Below are 19,838 nucleotides of genomic sequence, written 5' to 3' on the forward strand. Positions count from 1 at the left end.
TGTGGCATAACAGAATTACATTGGCTTAGTTTAATGATAGGGAGCATCTACATAACATAATTTAAACGACTCTAATTTGGCTAGCTAAAAGACATGCAACAACTACGCTAGTGTTTTGTCCACCCTCAAGCCGCTGAAAGAAAAATTGTTCGGCCCAATTTTGTAGCAGCCTGTGATTGTTTGCTGTTTAGCTGTCTATTAAAGTGTCTGGGCTAGTCCCAGACATGTCAGCCACTTTGCTATATACAACCTTCTGTAGTCCATCTCCTATCCACAGATTTCTCTTTACTGCAACATCTATATCTTTCCATCACGTTGCTTGTGGTGTAATTAATTCAAATGTCAAATAACCATGTTATGATCATATTCATAATTGTATATTATGAATTTGCCAAATCTCCAGCCTTAACTAATTTATATTTGGACTCTGTCCAGTAAAGAATTCGTATGAATGCCCTTCAGTAATCATCCTAAAGATCACTCGTCTATTTGGCTTTTGCTGTTTTCACTGGATGCATACAGTGTGATTGATCCAATATAATGCTTAAGCACAGAGATACATGGAATTTAAAATATAATCCATAAGCATGCTATAGAAGATTTTTTACTCTACAACCCATGAGACAGCCACTTGCAGATATTCCTAGATGTTAGAAATATCCGAAATTTTACTCAAAGTTGTAACTTCCTTGAAATAGCTGCCTCATAGCAACCCTTTGATTAGAGCTATAGTGTTTTGAATTGTACCTGTGTTGATACTCTTACAGAGAACTTTGTTAAATCTTCTTCAGTAAATCTGTCTGATGGACTCTTGCCACGTAGAGCTTTACTGCTGCTTTTTGAGACTTCACCTCCTTGTAGACGAGCATTGTATCCTTCATCAAAATGAGTCTGATGAAATTTTCCCAAAAAATTAGATCCACAAACTTGACTGCAATTTAGATACACAGCATGTAAATAGAGCAACCTTAGCCCGTTCCAAATGACGCAATGCTTGATCTTGGTTGGAAGCATTGATAAATAATTGAATACAGCAAAGAGCAGCGGCAACATGATCCTTCTTCAAAACCTGTGAAGTTCCTAAGTTATTTACTTTTGAACATAACATAGATAGGTACAATACAAGCATACCCCAGGATATGTAAAAATTTACCTGGAAACGATAGAGATGATTGAAATGCTTATGATTTTCACAATAGGTACAAATTCTAGTAAGGGATGCAGCAGTATGCTGAGATATCAGAGGGTCTAGAGAAGCAGAACTAAGCTCCCGTGTAGCAATAACACGCTCAAGAACTGGCATTGCTCCATATGCTATACAGAACTCACACAAATCTTCAATGGATCCATAATCAGTTGCCAAAGGATCTGATCTTTGTGAGGCTGTTGATGATAATTGCACTGGTGTATTGGATGGTACTGATAGAGAAGGTCTAGATTTGGGAGGGAAAAATAGTAGACATGCATCTGCATAATGACAATGCTTGAACATGAATGGTAGCAGATCTTGGCGTGCATACTGCAGATGTAAGGAAACAAGGCAAATTTTAGGTCACAGCAGACATAATTTATCATCCTTGTGAAAATTTTAAAGTAATCTTGTAATCTTGAGAGAAATGAAAGCCCAATGTAACCAACATGAACATTATAAATTACTGCCAGTCATTACGGCCAACCAGCAACCCAGAAAAAATGGCAAAAGAAGACAAATCAGAAAAGCATATTTGAAAACAATCACAAAGCCAGCATGCATTCAACAACAAATTAATCTAGTAATCCTCAAAAGCCCATGTGACCAATGAGACCAAAAGTTGTTCCACAAGAATCTTATAGAATCTCTGGTCAATCAAATAAATAGAGAGAGAGAGAGAAAGAACACCTCCTGCAAATAAAAGATGCACTCTTCATAGCGGTAACGATCCAAATTACTCCTAACACCCTCTTCTCCACCTTGTGCAGAAATGGTTGCAAAGTTATCTAAAGGGTCGTCTGAAGTTGACCTTGATCGCTCTGATTTTATGAACGATGGCATATACAGAACATTCAAGTATGCATCGGTAGAGAGAGAATCATCTTGCATCGTAGATGCGTTTTTTGCCATATGGTCATATCTATAAGAGAAAATACAAAAAGATAATGAATTAACCTCTCTCACTAGTACCCATGGTTCGTATATAATTTTGCTTTGGTACAGCCTACAAGATTCATAGTTAAGTTACAATCATAAGACTCCTGACATATTACGAGTGATAAGGATCTGTGAATGCACTACCAAAGCCATAACAAGAGTAAATTACATTCAAGACTGGCTTACAAAGGAGTCAGTCATATGTGTGAACATCTAATAGCTTGGATTCATCATACCTATTTAAAGGCAGTGAGTTAATAATAAAAAAACCCTTGACTTCAGCCATACTGTTATTGCCATTCATATTTTGATTAATATTAGCTATTTGATTAGTCTTAATCCATAATAATCTATTATCCCCAAAAGACTCACAGTTTCAACACATTCTCAAACATGGGTCATAATTCAAAGAAATAAAACCCACGAGTGGAAGTCTGCAGAGAATAGGAAGACAGACTAGAGAATGAAGCGGATTTTAATGCAATCAGGACATGACAGGAAAATTAAAATGAATTAAATTATTTAAAGTGTTTTAACTAAGGTTAAAATTCTACACAACCACACAATCTTTATATAATCAGGAGACTTTTTGAACAATAGAAGATGAATTATGAGAAATGCATATCCATGCATCAAAATAAAGAATGTAATAGAACAGTCAGCATGCATCTTAGATATGGTAGTTAAACTGTCAATTTTAATCCATGTTCCATTGAACAAGAGTCCAAACTGAATTTGAATCTAGCTGAGTTCAAAGCACTGATGTATTATAACACATTGAAATACAGGTGAAACCTAGAGCTGCCTGCCCATATGCACTGTGGCATCTATGCAAAGAACATATATTCATAATGACAAATCCTGAAGTAAAAACTGAACATCTTAACATTTATGCACGTTTTACATTCTAGATCATGCACAGCTTATGGATACAGATCAGATCAGGCCTTCAAACCAAACTGAACACGAAATGTCTTTCACCCCATACTGTGGCTACATCAGGGAGGTAATTATAAAACAGCGGGCTGCTATGCACATGCAATATCCACTGAAGTTGCTGGGTACTCACAAAGACCGTGCTGATGCAATATCCACTGGTGGGCATGCTTCCATGGCTGCGACAATCTCCCTTACAAGCTGTGCAGGATCACTCTTTAACAGTTTCAAAGCCTGCCTGAAAGTACCAGAATAACCCAGACCCATTAACACTCAGTACAGAACATATATACACATCAATGGAAGAAACCCGATGACTCACTTTAATTTAACCCTAGCCTGAGCATAATGTTCCATCTGAACAAGTGCAAGGGCCCAAGATCTCCAAACTGGAAATGCATCTATCTGAGAAAATCCAATAGACCATTACCATACAGTTCTACGATGGGAATCATTAAAACTATGATACAACTTTAAAATTGTCGCCAGTTCAAACAGACAGAAATAATCCCAACCTTGCATTTTGTACAACAATATACAGCCATATTGTATCTTTCATCATTGATCAATCTATCACGAAGTTTCTCTGCACTATCTTTGTCCAGAACATCGTCAAGAGAAGCCGTCACATTTGAGCTCAGTAAACTCTGCATCACTTCAGCTCGACTCAGCCATTCGACAACTTGAAAAAGAAGCTCAGAGATATTGTCTGAAATTCCTGAACCAATTCCCACACTGCTCCATTTCATTCCTTCAATTTCAGCTGATACCAGAGGGTTGCTCTCTTTACTTCCTTCTATGTTAGTTGTCACTTCCTGATTACCCAAAAGTTTTCTGATCATCACCTTTGCATGTAGCAATGCCTGCAACGTTAAACACCTTGGCAATGATAAACTCCCTTCCATACATAATAAGCAGAAAACAAGTTTAAATATCATCTCTTATCAAACCTGTACAAATGCCTCTGTGGCATAGAATGCACGTTCAATAATTTCGGATGGTGTATCTTTGTGAAGCTGGTGAGTGCTAAGAATCTTTTTCATTTGATCCACACATATTCTCACAGAAATATTGACGGATACCTCTTCTGAAGAGCATAAATCAATAAGCGCCTATAAAAAAGAACCATATATTTAGCAACATTCGATACTAACAGAAGACATCAAACAAGTATTTTGCTGAGTGATCACCTTGAACAATGGAAAACATGGAGCACCCTCATAACGGTGAGAATTGCGTAATAAATCATCTTTTGCACAATCACCAGTCAATATTACACCTTCTGTTATAGTGAAAGGGCCAAGCCGTTCTAAGGTATCTTTTACTGAAACATCTGATCTATCATCATTACCACTGGTAATTAATTCCCGTTCAGATGTTCGCTTCTTGCTATATTCCTTCTGTGTGTTTTTGTGAATCTGTCTGCTGTCCCTTTGTATATTTTGTAGACTATTACCATTCTTCATCCTTCCACCCATATTTTGCCGATTGGAGCTTTTAATACCCACATTAGAATTGGACACCTTATGCTCATATTTCTTGTACGAACCAATACTAATTGCCTTAGTAGCATAGGTAAGGATAAGATTGTCATCTCTAAGTGAAGGAAAGGACTGAAGTAGCTGCACATTTTCAAAAACAACGCATTGTACAAAGGTTCTTGCATGCAAATTATCATCATAGCCAGAATTAACCTAAATGGTATTTCATATCACATTGAATTAAACTCTTCATTGCTTGCTTATACTATAGAATTTACCAAATCAAGGAATAACATCAGAACTCCAAGTTCCATTCATGCCCTTTAATAAATTCCCACCCAATTATAATAAGACGATATCTTGACTTATGATCTATTTAATTATTTTGTGGCATCAATAACAATAATAACATTATCATTAAAAAGTGAAATAACAGCAGAGAAACTTCTATATGCAACAAGTTGTCAAAGAAAAGTACCTGTGAAGCAACATGTAATTCTTTCCACATCAGTAAAGTTTCCAGAATAAGATGTGGATGTTCATGCAGTGCTGAACAACGTTGTTGCCAAGGTAAAGGTAAGGATCCTAAGATACCCAAGCCCATTGACAGCTTATGCAGCTTAGAAAGTTCAAGATTGGACAAAACACCAATCTGTTTCTTTAGAAAGAAGTGCACCTACAAAAATAATATAGTGTGAGTGGTTAATACTTATCACCAAAAATTATGTTTACAATTGCAACTGGCACATCATAAAACTCTATTATACCAAGAGTTGTTTTGATTGCAGAGAAGGCAACTGCTTCATGGCATCCATGGCAACAGGCAAGGCATCTTCCGGAGTATGTAGAGTCATAAGGAATCTCAGAGCCTCTGCGGGACCACCACCATTGATTGGATCTGAGATCAACAATTCCACTAATTTCTGCCCTTGTAGTTCTCTGCAATATTCTTCTCTCAGGTGGTAGCTTTCTGCCACTTCTAATGCTGCGGATACTGATCCTTTAGCTGCAAGTCGACGAGCTAAATCTTCGGGGTCTCGTTGGCAAAGTCTTTCCACCTTTCATTCAGTCATAACAACCTTAAGGAAAATAATAGAAAGAAAAATTTTGAAAGACACTATGTAGAAGTGTCTACCTCTTGCCAGTTTGTGAACTTTACATCAGAACGAAGGATTCGACCATACAATTGCAATGATTTCTTCAACTCAAGAACCTGGACAAACAACAGGAACAAAATTTTCCTTATTCAAGAGAAGGGCACTAAGGGCAACAAAATATATTTAGCTGACGTAGCACTTGCAAATAAAACATGCCACACATGGTAGAAACAAGATCAATCATACAGAAAAGACATCTGCATGGCAGTGTATGACGTATGAGACTTTAATGATGACTATACATAATTGCAACGTTCCTGTAAGGAAAGATGTAGTGTATCTTGATAACTTTAGATATTGCTCTGCATACAGACCACAATGTACATGGATATAGATGGGAGTCAGTATGCCATCGTCTACCCCCATACCAAGAACATTGTTTAATAGCTTGATTTATAATAATCATAATCCAATGACACGTATAAGGTCTAAACCCTAAACCCTAAACCCTCACTTGTATAGAGAGAGATAAATTTTTGGCATTAGCCATCATTTTTGGTCCCCTCTTGACATGTAATACAAGATGTTTTAATGTTCTCAACCATAGCATACATAGCCTTTGTACATACTCTACCATCTCTTCATTTGTAAATTCACCTTTGATATCTTCCTTCTTACTGTTGAGTTGTCTCCATGCTAATTTTCACAAGAGCTTATACAAGATTTTCTTTTTCCTTTCTTGCATTTGAAAGTATTTTTTCCTTCTCCTCTATACCTTTCTATATTGGTGCCATGTCATGACCAGTTTGCTTTTTCCTTTTGAAAACTTGAATAGTTTGAAACTTATCTTGCATTCCTCATCAAACCAAGAATTACACAAGAAACTAGATTTTTTTTCTACCAAGACACATTTGAAAAGTATTGATATCTTAACTTAAGGATGACATATTTCAAATGTTGCACATTTTATTTCATATCATTACCTAGTGAGAGCTTTTACAAATGGTTCTCAAATTCTTTTGCATATATCTTACTTTTTTCCACTCTTTTATCATTCCACTGCATTTGTTGATAGAATGTCAGAGTGTAAGGTCCAAGTACACGGGCTGATAATTTGAGTTAGGGGATAGATGACCAATTTAAGAAGCATTCACCATGGATAGACCAGATGCCTTCATTAATGCACAATCTACCACACTTCCGCCACGGAAGGACAGGACAGTAAACATTTGAGTACATTTGTTAAAGGTAAAACATGTGAGACAATCAAGTTTGTGCAGTCAAGCATATGTATAAGAATCCCTCCAAATCCAACATAATAGACAAAGATCCATTACATTTTCTTAAGATGTCTCCATATTTCAGAATTTTCCAATTCTAGGAGTAAAATCTCCCATAATCAACACTTAACTAAGCTTCTGAAAAAAAGTATATCTTGAAATAGGTCTATAAAAGGATCATCATATTAGCATAGTAGTTTTACTCTTTATAAAGAATGTCACATGTGGCTATATAGGGCTTCTCTTTCCCTGAATTATCCTCTATCCATAAGTATCATAATAATCATTTGTTTACATACTTTTATGTTATTCTTTGAGGTCTCATGGTAAATACATGCTATCCTTGCACCTCCAATAATCCCTTTGGAGAGAGGCCATATCGATTTTATAAGGTAACCATCAATCTTGCGTATGTGTTTTGCTTCATATGTACAAAATATATAACATCGATACCTTAAGCTACATCACTTAGTACTAACCCCTTATCCAATGGATATCCTCTATAGTTCCAATAAATGATTTCCAATAAATGTGTAGTTCCATGGGTCATCACTTGCTATGCATTTTGAATTCCTTTAGGTGCATATGCTTTCTTGCTACATTCTTGCTCTTTTGGAGTTTATTCCTCTGTTACATAGAAACTTGTACACTTTAGATACACTAAAACTATTTGAAATGATAGTATTTTAATGCTCAAATAGGATTGCACAAACAATAGCTAACCAAGATATTCCCACTAATCTTTTTTTTTTACCAACCTTATGTGTTGCATATATAGTAAAATCTCTAATAACAATATTATTCACTTCTTTTTCAATGTCATATTGCTCTTTTGCATCTAGTACATCTATAGCCTTACAATTCATTGCAAGATTTGCATGCATCATGATTTTTATGTTTCTTTCACAATCATGACCACATCTTCCTTTGTCACGACCAGCGCCGATGATCATCAGGGCATCATTCTAATTAGTTGGCACTTATGTCATCAAAACAACTTGCTAAACATGGAGAGATTCATTATCGGTATGAGATAAGAAGGAGATCCCAACTTGATATAATCTAGGCAAAGATGGGACCATCACCAATTATCATCGAGGCATTATTCTAATTAGTTGACACTTATGTCATCAAAACAACTTGCTAAACATGTCTATTTAAACAAGACATTACATAGTTCTTACACACCTTGGAGAAAGGATTCATCATCAGGCCATCTTATATAGACATAAATATATCCTATTCGTTGCACACTATGATAGAGCAGTTGTGAACTTCTTCACATCAGTTAGAGGTTGAGGTAGGTAGATATGCATAAATACCTCTAGAAGAAATAATTTTCCAATTATGTCATCAAGGAGTGGAATCTAAAGAATACCATGTTAGTCACCAGAAAGTTTTTTATGAAATAAGAGAGAGATACCATTACCTTTAAGTGAGTCTTTGGCTCACTACATGGTATTGGAATATGACAACCAAGGAAGCTTGGGACTTTTCTTGCTAGAAGTCACAAAGATAGAAGTAATTGTTGAAGAACAACACAAACACGCAAGCTCGTCAACAAAGAAGATTCATAACAATCTTATAGAGGAGAGAGAGAGAGAGAGACGTTGATATCCATGACCATCCATTGACATTCTTTTCATCCATCCCAATGACGTTGGCTTGACCTCTCGTAGTTCAGACATGACTCAAGCCCTTGACCTCGTGGTAGATATATGTCATCTAGTATTACCCCACTTGAGAGGGTTTACCTTAGTTATATTGCTACTAATGAAGTAGTCGAGATAGAATGGGTTGTATTATCATCTAATGAAGCCAGATGAGGCTGTGGTGTGACAATAAGTCAGCAGTCAACATTGCCAACAATCCGGTGCAGCATGATAGGACCAAGCTCATAACAATCGGCAACAGGCACATAACAATCGGCAACGGGTCGGTTCAGTTTGAGAGTGTCAAAACCGAACCATTTAAAAATTTTGAAACTTGAACCAAACCACGAAACCATTTGAACCGAAACCATTAAACTATTAAAAAACCGTGGTTTTGTGGTTTGGTTTTGGTTTAGATCTTAGATCAAAATTCAAAATTTTCCATTATTTTAAATTTTCATTTTTCATTTTCAAAAATAAAAAAATATTAAAAAAACCATCAAACCATTTAAACTGAATCGTTCACCACCCAAACCGAATGGTTTAAAAAAACTTGAACCTGAACCAAACCGTTAAACCGTTAAGCTGCGGTTTCACGGTTCAGTTCGGTTCGGCTCAAACCAACCTGTTGCCTATTGTTACAAGCACATCGAAATCGATAGATTCTTTATCAAGGAGACGCTTGATAGTGGAATATTAAAATTGAGTCATGTTTCTACTGAAGATCATGTGGCCGATTGTCTTCTTACAATGGGACATGGGTTAGTAAGTCTTTCTAGACTGTGTGACAAGATGGGCTTAGTGGATATCTTTCACCCATCTTGAGGGGGAGTGTTGAGAATAATTAAAGTTGTATCCCAACGGCTAGCCAGCCCCAACAGGTAGTTAGCCCTTCTTCTCCTTATGCTTGATAAGCGATCTCTGTATTTTCTCTTTCCACTCTCTCCGGTCTCTATATAGATGAGGTATCACATTACATAGAGAGATTCGGGGGTTCCGAAGCACGCCCAACAGCTATAGCTATACAAATATTACTATATGTTGATGCATAGATTGACATATTCGCATTCGTGGGATTTTCCATTTGAATGCAAACGAATACGCATACATTTGTGTGGTCAAGTATTCGTTTAAAAAAAAAAGGAAAAAAAAGGAGATGAACTCCCTCCTTTTAGTTTCTTAGGAAAAAAAAAGGGACTTGACAATAAAAAGGGGATAATAAAATAGAGAGTTGAGAGAGACTTCACAGTAATAAATTTTCATTGGAGATCTTGATTCTTTACTAAATAAATAAATAAAATAAAATAAATTTTCGTTTTATTTTTAATAAATAAATAAAATAAAATAAAAGTTCATTAATTCTTCACCTTTTCTTTTCCCAAAATTTATGGATATTTTTACTTGACATTAAAATTGAGATTTCATATTAATCATGTTTTCATAGTAAATATAAAAATATTCGTTTTTTAAAAATAAAAAATCAATTATTTAAATAAAATAAAGGTTCATAAACTCTCCTCTTTTTTTATTTGACACTAGAAAGGAGAGTTTATACTAATCATATTTTTATAATTTATTAATGAAAAATTGTTCTTTTTTTTAGTGAATTAAATTTATTTATTTTTAAATTAATTAATTAATTAATTTTTTGCATATTTATTTTACAAAACGAATGGTTTTTAAATATTCTTATGCCCATTTTGTATTCTCGAATATTGAGAATATCACGCATGGAGAATATGACGAATATCACGCATGTGTCAATCTATGTGCTGATTTCTGACTCTCCGGAGGAACTATTTTGTAGGGACAAAGGTTTGTCAATCAACATGGATAAAACTAAAGTGATGGTGTTTAACACCACTCAAGCATGGGTAACAAGATCAGAACCAGAATTCTTCTAGGGAGAGGAAAAGGTAGAATACACACACTCCTACACATACCTAGGAGTAACATTTACAGGACCTAGGTTCTCCTTACAGGAGCCTGCTTGTGCCCGACTTTCTTGTGGATATGCAGCCCTTGGTGCTCTCAAGAGACAATTTGCAGTTCCAAGCGCCACGGACTAAGCTATGGTTATTTGATACACTTGTCACACCAACTCTTCTCTACGGAGTAGAAACATGGGGACCGAGTCTTAACAAGGCAAATCATTGGAAAGATTTAGAGAGACCTTTAGTGTCAATGATTGCTCGCATGATAACGAGCAAAGCATCGGTGCCCCACAATATAATCCGGGCAGAGATGGGAGCAGCACCTATAATAACCGAGGCATTGTTCCGATCAGTAACATTTATCCAGCGTCTTTGGGAGCTCCCTAAACGAAGGTACCCAAGGTTGGCACTTATGTCATCGAGACAACTGGCTGAAAATGGAGACAGTCATTGTTGGTATGCTAAAATGCAGCAATGGTTTGAGTCACATGGCATGAGTATAAATAGCTTGGACTGTCCCCATCTAAATATGACCAAAGTGGAAAAGAACAGAGTGATCCGAACTGATATTATTAACTTGGAAAACAAGATAACATGGATCAACCACAAAATACCACTTGGTACAAAGATGGCACAGAAGGTTTATTATTGCTTCACAAATCTTTTTGTATTGGAGCAGCCCATGTCAGAATTGAGTTATATTGGGGCAGCCCTAAAAGATACAACACTGGATCAAGTGAAACTTGGTTATCAGAATCCATCTGGATTTCTGTTTTTCCTGAAATGAGTTATTTCTATTTTTGTTCATTGTATTCGGTCATTCTTACTGATTTCAGTCGTAGCATTATCCTTGAAAAAATTTAAACCTAAATGATGCAACACTGGATCGAGTGAAACTTGATTATCAGAATCCATCTGGATTTCTGGTATGCTAGCATAAACCAGATTGAAGCACACTATGACATTGATGTCTAAATTATTGTCCACACCAAAGAATTATGAAGAATTGGTCATCATTTAGGAAAAGATAAAGTCACATCATATCATTCAAGATTAGGAAGAAGGAACTAGAATTGGAGGGTAGCAAAATATCATCTGAGCAAAAGCAAGAAGGAACTAGAATTCATCTAACCTGTCCATGCAATTCATCATGCTCAGTTAAATGGCAGCTACACATTGTCAGGACATCAATAGCTGAATCCAGATCCCATTTTCTGGCATTCCTGTTTGTTGCACAAAGAGAAGTAAGTTTGATGCACCTATTGACAAATCACTTTGAATTAGTTTTATTGCGGAAACCTACTCTATAGCAAGAGAAGCTGCAAGCTTCTTGTTCCTCAGACGTAAACAATACTGCCAACTATTGTTCCAAAAGCTCTGCCACTGCCCACTAGCAGCTGAAACATCATCACCTTGCTCAATAAGGAGACGTAATAAATAATCAGGGGCACCATCACGCAGATACCGGTCAGCTATTGCCAAAGCTTCAGAAAGTTTGCCTTCACCTATGCACCTGCAATATCTACAGTTATTATTCCTGTTTTAAACGTACTGCCTCAAAACACAATTAATCGGTGATGAAATCCATTACTAGTTCACATAGACTATAATCATGTCTACCATCAAAATGTATGCATGATGGAACACACCGTATCCTATAATGTCTTGAAGGAAGTAACAAATCACAATAATACTTACGAAGAAGACACAAAAGGTCACAATATGCTCTTACTGGAAGAAATCTGACAAGAATGCATAGAGTTCTTGTGCCATAACTCCCAGTACTCCAGGCATCAAATACAAAAAATGTTCACAATTCCAAAGACTGAAGTGAATTCCACAGTTCAAACGAACAAGTGATTTTCCTTGTTTCTATTATGAATATAGTAGCCCACTCATTAGAAAAATGAGGAGATCTAACAATTTGGAAATGGAAAGAGTAACAGCAATTCGGCATGAAAATGCTAAATACTTACATGTCTTCTTCTATCATGCTTTTCCAATAATTGAGCACGACAGAGTTAGATATGGTGAATAAATTGACAATGTTATTATGGTGTACATGAAAAGTGGAAGAGACATGACAATATTTTTTGATGGATAAGACACTACATGCAGGCATACTTTTCATGCATTTACAGCGAGATATTATTGCAGTTGATGCATATAACTGTAAGATGTTGCATGCTGAAAAAAACATCAACAAATCCCAAATAAATACCAACCGTTGTACTGCTTCCTCGCAAATACTTTCATTCTCCCACTCAAAGAAAAGTGATGCTGAATTCCGCAAATCTAAGTTATCTTTCTTAGAGCTGACTTTCCGCATCATAATGTCATCATAAGCCATAGGGGAGTCTATCAAAATTTCAAGGTTCTCACAATTAGAATTTCGAACATGGATAGTATGTGCCACATCCTCTTCCTCAGAGTCAATGTCAATTTCATCCTCTCGAGGACGTTTCAACAACCCAGCTTTTTTATGCCCATCAACAAACCCACTTCTACGAAGCATTGGGACACCAGACAAATATTGAATTTTTGCTTGTGTTTGAATCCATCGATTCAATGTTGGAAACCTGTTTCCAAAAGTCAGAATGTTAGCAAAAGTACTGATTTGAAACACACACAGGATGACAACAAATTCCTTATCACATATATGTTGGCCACTATTTTTCATATACTCCTTCAATAGATCACTCAAGCATGGACATGTGATACAGTATGATGATTGTACCGAGGAAGACTCAGCTGTCAGTCAGCCATTACAATATCCCACGCTAACTTAAATTTGAACTGAAACTTTTAAATCCGACCATTCATACAATACTCCATGATAAAATACAATCTCTATAGAGTAGTAAAAACTCTCAGCATTAAGGCAGCACAGCACCTTTAGGAAATAAGTGACATCAACATTTTTCCACGAATTTCTGAAGTAATATACTATAAATCTAAGAGCATAAAAAGAGTTAAATACATCACATAAGAGAAAAAATATCTAAATAGTACTACTTCCTACAGATAATAAGCATAGTTTGACCAGTCTCTTACTATTGCTGTTTCTATTAAGTGTCGTAGCCTGATGCTGGTGCTAGGTCGTCTACTATCTATGACCAACACTCTTGGTGTTATAAACCACAATCTAGCAACAAGCCTTAACCATGTTATATAATTGACTGTATGGAGAAAATACAGTACTTAAGCCCAAGTTCTAGGGATTCTACACTTAATAATGTTATTTTATATATTCTAAAATCCCAGTTTCTGCGAGAAACAATACCATTTTTAAATGTCCAAATTTTGTTTTCTATGAAGTAAATAGACAAAGTTATCATCAAGTTGTACATACACAGAACAAAATTTAGCATGACAAAGCAGCTCAAATCAATGACACCACATTCAAAAGAGCTGTGCTATGGACAAGATAAATTTCGGCAGGAAAAATTGGGGGAGTCCTCTTACATTTTACCATAGGGATCCAGATCTGAGTCCATGTTTGGGGTTTCAACACCGTTATCAACCACATCTAGTGGAGGGGTACTCTTACGGAACATAGTTGTCCCAAACACACAAGCCAATATAGCCCTGACAGGAGATAATGTGGCCAAATGTTTTATTACATCCAACTTCAGAGGATAAAGGCCTGTGCTTTGCTCACTATTGTGACCTGCAGTTCTGGAATGGGGGAGTCGAGAGGGAAGCAATGGAATGCGTGCCCATCCTCTCAAAGATTTTGGAGGATAGATGGGAGGAACACAGGCAGAAATAACCTCATGTACTAGATCTGCACCCATTATATCAGCAACCTTTCCAGCTCCATCGGCACTTCCCCTCTCAAAGACTAAACGGGTCAATAGCTGCATGTCAACAGGTAAATTTAGTACCTCATAAGAAGGAACTCATAGTCCCACAGAGTTGTTAAAACTTACATCATTTGATTGTTCATACACCAATTGAAAAAAATTGAAGTCATGGGTTGTATCGACTCCATCGACGATGTCCCCAATGGCAGCAATATACAGGATGAATGCTGAAAGATAAGCAAAGGGTTTTGAGCTTAATGGTCCCAAAAAACGTTTTCCAGTACCCTTGAGAGGAAAAAACATTGTTTCCCCAACATGATCTCCACTTCCCATGCTTACGCCACTTGACGGTGGCTTTGATATACCACGGACACCACATCCAAGCAAAAATCCATTCTCTGCTGAAGAAGTATATTTCCGCTCAGAATAGGGAGCTGAAGTCCTCACGTTAGAGTCATCCAAATCTTCATCCATGAGGGCCTTTACAAGATTGTGAAGTTTACCTGAGCACAACACCAGAATCAGAAAAGCTCATTATTGTAGGTTTCCATGATCTATCAGAATAAGATTAACTTATTGTGACACCAGATGTGGCATTGTGAACCGTCATTCAAAAATATTGAAGAACTTCTTACCACTTAAAAACATACGTTTTCCACAATGAGCATCTTCTATTGTTTGTTGTAAAATACTCAAAGCCCGATATCTATGTCCTTGCTTGGCGTTCTCAGTACTGATGTTTGCCATGTCTGCTCCAGACAGCACTGACTGTAATGTCTGTTGTTTTTCAATACACACCTGAAATTCCCTGAGTCAATAAAACGAATTATGCAAAAAGAAGCAAGTCTGAAAGGGGAGCTCCTAGCATCACTATTAGATAAGTAGAATATGGAGAACTTTCCGATGCATTAAAAGGAAAAAGCATGTGTGTTGGGCAGATTTATGGGAACTAAGTCTTAGTGAGACAAAAGGAAAGATTTAGAGACCTTTAGTCTCAATGATTGGCCACATGATATGGTTCCCCATGATATAATCGATGCAGAGATGGGAGCAGCCCCTATAATCATCAAGGCATTATGCCGACCACTAACCTGTATCCAACAGCTTTGGGTGCTCCTTGCACGAAGTTACTCAAGGTTGCTGAACATGGAGATATGCATTGCTGGCATGCTGAAATGCAACGGTCATTTGAGTCACATGGCATAAGCATAAATGTGCAACCCCCATTCCAATACAGTGTGTATTGTTCCCATCTAAATATGACCAACATAGAAAAGAATAGAGTGCTCCGAACTGATATAATTAACTTGGACAACAAGATAACATGGATCAGGCCCAAAACATCACTTGGTAGGAAGTTTGCCCACAATAAGACATTTTTTACACACATGGTAGATGGGTCCATTATTGGGCTCTTTCTTTCTTTCTTTCTTTCTTCCAATAGATTGGGCAATAGCAATTTAGAGTGCATGTAGGCCCCGGCCCCACAGACCACGACCTCAGCACCCTTGTCATCGTCAGATAAAGATCATTATCTCCGGCCATCGCAGGTGCTTACCTCACTTCAGAGACCTCTTCATTCTGGATAGACCTATGCTAGAGATCTTTCGAAGAAAAAAGTTATAATATATCTAGCTTGAGAATCTCACATGTGCCATAAAACAGATTCTCTAGTCTCTTTCTATCTTATTTACTTTTATATTTACTTAATAATATTTATCTTATTTTCAATTGTTGTTCTCAAAGACAAGGCAACACTTAAGATGCGATCTCTTGATTGGTATTATTGGCCATTTTGGCTTCTTAAAAGACATTTTGGATAAAACTAAAGTGATGGTGTTCAACACCACTCAAGCATGGGTAACTAGATTAGAACCAAAAAAATTCTTGGGCAAGGAAAAGGTGGAATACACACGCTCCTACACATACATCGAAGTAACATTTACAGGGCCTAGGTTCTCCATACGGGAGGCTGCTTGTGCCCGACTTTCTCGTGGATTTGCAGCCCTTGGTGCTGTCGAAAGACAATGTGCACATTTGCAGTTCCAAGAGCCACAAACTAAGTTGCAGTTATTTGATACACTCGTCACACCAACTCTTCTCTATGGAGTAGAAACTTGGAAAGGTGAATCATTGGAAAGATTTAGAGAGACCACTAGTGTCAATGATTGCTTGCATGATAAGGAGCAAAGCATTAGTGCCCCATGATATAATCCCGGCAGAGATGGGAGCAGCACCTATAATCACCAAGGCATTGTTCCGATCAGTGACATGTATCCAACGTATTTGGGAGCTCCCGAAACGAAGGTACCCAAGGTTGTGCACATAGGTCCCGGCCCCATGGACCACGACCGCAGCACCCTTGTTATCGACAAATAAAGGCCATTATCTCCTGCCATCGCAGGTGCTTCCCTCACTTTGGAGACCTCTCCATTCTGGAACGACCTATGCTAGAGATCTTTCGAAGATAAAAGTTACAATATGTCTACCTTGAGAATCTCACATGTGCCGAAAACCAGATTCCCTCGTCTGTTTTAATCTTATTTACTTTTATATTTACTGAGTACTACTATAGGCCATTTTGGCCTCTTAAAAGACGTCAATATTTCTTTCTTCCTTCCTTCCTTCTTTCCATTATCACCCAGGACTTAAGTTACTTTCTCACTTCAAAGGTCTCCCCATGTGGTAGATTTTTCAAAGGCAGAAGTTTCTATCTATGTTTAGTTATATTATTTTGGTTTGTTGTTCTCAAAGACAAGACAATATTTTAAGATGTAATCTATTATTAGGTCAACCTGAAAGATGGTGAACTATGCCTGAGCAAGGCGAAGCCAGAGGAAACTCTGGTAGAGGCTCATAGCGATCATATAGGCCATTCGCCTCTTAAAAGACATGAATATATCTTTTTTTCTGACTGAGTATAGATTTATACTACACCATGGATATCCATTTGTCTGAAAGATTGAGATGCACTATTCACCTGATCACATCAGATTTAGATATATATATAGGTAGGTAGGTATAGGAGTGTACCCCCCAATAAACGGGGATACCTGTTGTGCTATACAGATCCCCTGATTGTACTATTGGCAGATCTATTCTTCCTTAGATTTGTGAGCATGTATGCCTCAATCTCCTATCGATGCAGGAACACATGAGACATATCTTTATGGTCTTCTGATAAATTCACCTTGAGACATGTCTATAAATAGTGCCTTATAGCGGCCATCTTCCTACCAAGAGACGTTATGGGTCTGACCCTTGTTTTATCCAAATTAATGATGTCAGTTCAAATCACTCTATTTTTTTCCACTTTGGTCATGTCCAAGTGTGGATAATCCATGCTATATTGGAATGGTGGTAGTGTGTTTACACCTATCATGTGACTGGAGCAATTATTGCATTTCAGCATATGAATGTAATTACCTCCACATTCAGTAAGCTATTTTGATGACATGAGCACCTGTGCTTAGGAATTCTCAAATCTGTTGGATACCAATAAATGATTGGAATAATACCTATGTTACTATAGGGGTTGTTCCGATCCCCATTAAGATTATATCATGGGTCACTGATGCTCTTCTCGTTATCATCGAGACTAAAGGTTCCCTACCAAGATTATATCATGGGTCACTGATGCTCTTTTGCTTATCATCAAGACTAATGGTTCCCACCAAGATTATATCATAGGCAATCATTGAGATTAAAGGTCTCGCCAAATCTATCTAGTTATGGCCAAATTTCTACTCCATAGACAAGAATCATTGTCACAAATGTATCAAACCACCATGATTTAGTTCATGGTTCTTGGAATTGTATATATGCACATTTGTAAAGAATCTAACTCTAGTAGAGTTGAGTATTCAGAAGCATAGTGTGTGTGTGAGAGAGAGTGAGTGTATAAGCAAGAGAAGGATTTCCACGCTTCTGTTGGGGCTTTCGCATCATGAATATAGCTTAACATGTGATCTTGCACACATGTTGCCAAGCAATACATCACCCTACTAGCGCCTTGCTGCCATGTGATTTGTAATATCGGGGGCTGTTTCTTGAGCTCCCTCGATATAACTCCAATACCCTTGCCCAACTAGGTATTGCTGCATCTTATATTCCCAAGATGCGTAGTTGTGCCTATCCAACTTCTCTGTTGGAAGTGCGCTACCCATCTGTGCATTCATTTTTCTGATTTAGCTTGATTCGTATGATCCTGTTAACGTGAGGCTCTCGCTGTACAACACTACAGTGACGATAGCAGGTTTTAAACAGCGTCTCTAGCTGTTCACACAGTTTCAATGGTAGAGCTCAATGAAGGATCTCTAACCCTCACACTCTGATACCATGTAAAGAATCTAACTCTAGTAGAGTTGCGTATTCAGAAGCATAGTGTGTGTGTGAGAGAGAGTGAGTGTATAAGCAAGAGAAGGATTAGAGAGAATAACCAGAAGATAAGAAGACACACAGTAGGGGGATGACAGCTTATGCACTTAAGCGAGCTATATTAATTAACTAAAGATCATCAACTAAACTAAATGGCCGAAGGGGGTTTTATATACAAGTCCTCAAGGGACTGCCCTATTAAATGTGTTGGTGGAATCTAACTAAGATATCCACTTGAGTATGATTTTGTCATAAGAATAACTAATATTCTTTGACCACACTAACACTCGACAACTACACGGATTACAATAAAGTGTGCTCACACACTTTTTTACACATCGTCCTTTTCTTCATAAGCACATGTTCGCAGTTGCCCTATTACACTATGCAGCACATAGGATAGATGTCCATATAAGGTGGCCTGATGATGAGTCCATCCTCCGATGTGTGTAAAACGAAAGAACTTTAAATTTTACGAAGCACTTGATGTATTTTACACATATTCTATGTATTTAACATATTTTATCTGTAGAATATGTACTCTAAGGCTAAAGAGAGAGGCTGATAGTAGGGATTCTCACCAATGTGGCTAGCCACAACCTACTCAGGTCCGCACTTTTCCTAATATTGATATATTAACATCTTTGAGAAAATAAAAAATGGCCTATGAGAGTGAACAAGATATTAGATCTTAAAATTTTGAGCCCCCTATTTTAGAAAGCAAAAATGAAAATTATTGAAGGTACCATCCAGTCAGCATTAGAGTAACTATCGCTTCAGAATGTACAGGTTGAATCGAAAAGGGCTGATACAATCCCACAGGTGTCTCTCAGTATACTTTGCTTCAAGAGGGTTTGGAGTATTGCACCATCATATGCCACTAGGTGATCAAAGACCTTCAAGATTCTACAATTTTAGAAGCACAGATCAGCCATATTGAAAGAAAGGGCACTCCAACCCATTGGAGCATCGTAGAGCTGTCGACATTAACTTCCCCCATAAACCACAGGCCCCAGACACCATGTTAATTCAAATAGAGTACATGGGAGGCAATGGAACTATCTAATGGGATCACTCTGGTAGAAGATGCCCAAGACAACAAGGAGAAGAATGAGAAACCCACTCCTAAAACAGAATTGACATCATT

General features: G+C 37.3%; 1 protein-coding gene across 1 annotated transcript in view; it reads right to left on the bottom strand.

Annotated features, from left to right (window-relative positions):
• LOC147867639 (zinc finger FYVE domain protein) overlaps window positions 1-19,838 on the bottom strand; it is a 50,905-nt gene that overhangs the window by 2,853 nt on the left and 28,214 nt on the right. Inside the window, exons 13-31 of the mRNA XM_087315730.1 lie at window positions 14,950-15,112; window positions 14,441-14,817; window positions 13,974-14,368; window positions 13,334-13,462; window positions 12,734-13,120; window positions 11,812-12,021; window positions 11,641-11,731; window positions 5,681-5,758; window positions 5,313-5,603; window positions 5,024-5,221; window positions 4,255-4,686; window positions 4,015-4,176; window positions 3,580-3,927; window positions 3,387-3,469; window positions 3,198-3,302; window positions 1,880-2,111; window positions 1,154-1,519; window positions 968-1,069; window positions 748-891 (exon numbers count right to left, since the gene is read on the bottom strand). Coding sequence (XP_087171856.1) covers window positions 748-891; window positions 968-1,069; window positions 1,154-1,519; window positions 1,880-2,111; window positions 3,198-3,302; window positions 3,387-3,469; window positions 3,580-3,927; window positions 4,015-4,176; window positions 4,255-4,686; window positions 5,024-5,221; window positions 5,313-5,603; window positions 5,681-5,758; window positions 11,641-11,731; window positions 11,812-12,021; window positions 12,734-13,120; window positions 13,334-13,462; window positions 13,974-14,368; window positions 14,441-14,817; window positions 14,950-15,112 — 4,293 coding nt within the window. The remainder of the gene's footprint in view (window positions 1-747; window positions 892-967; window positions 1,070-1,153; window positions 1,520-1,879; window positions 2,112-3,197; window positions 3,303-3,386; window positions 3,470-3,579; window positions 3,928-4,014; window positions 4,177-4,254; window positions 4,687-5,023; window positions 5,222-5,312; window positions 5,604-5,680; window positions 5,759-11,640; window positions 11,732-11,811; window positions 12,022-12,733; window positions 13,121-13,333; window positions 13,463-13,973; window positions 14,369-14,440; window positions 14,818-14,949; window positions 15,113-19,838) is intronic.

The sequence above is a fragment of the Azolla caroliniana genome, unplaced genomic scaffold (assembly GCF_043228905.1).
Source record: "Azolla caroliniana isolate FFs.n. ecotype wild unplaced genomic scaffold, voAzoCaro1.0.p SCAF_2, whole genome shotgun sequence".
In the NCBI taxonomy this organism is placed as follows: Eukaryota; Viridiplantae; Streptophyta; class Polypodiopsida; order Salviniales; family Salviniaceae; genus Azolla; species Azolla caroliniana.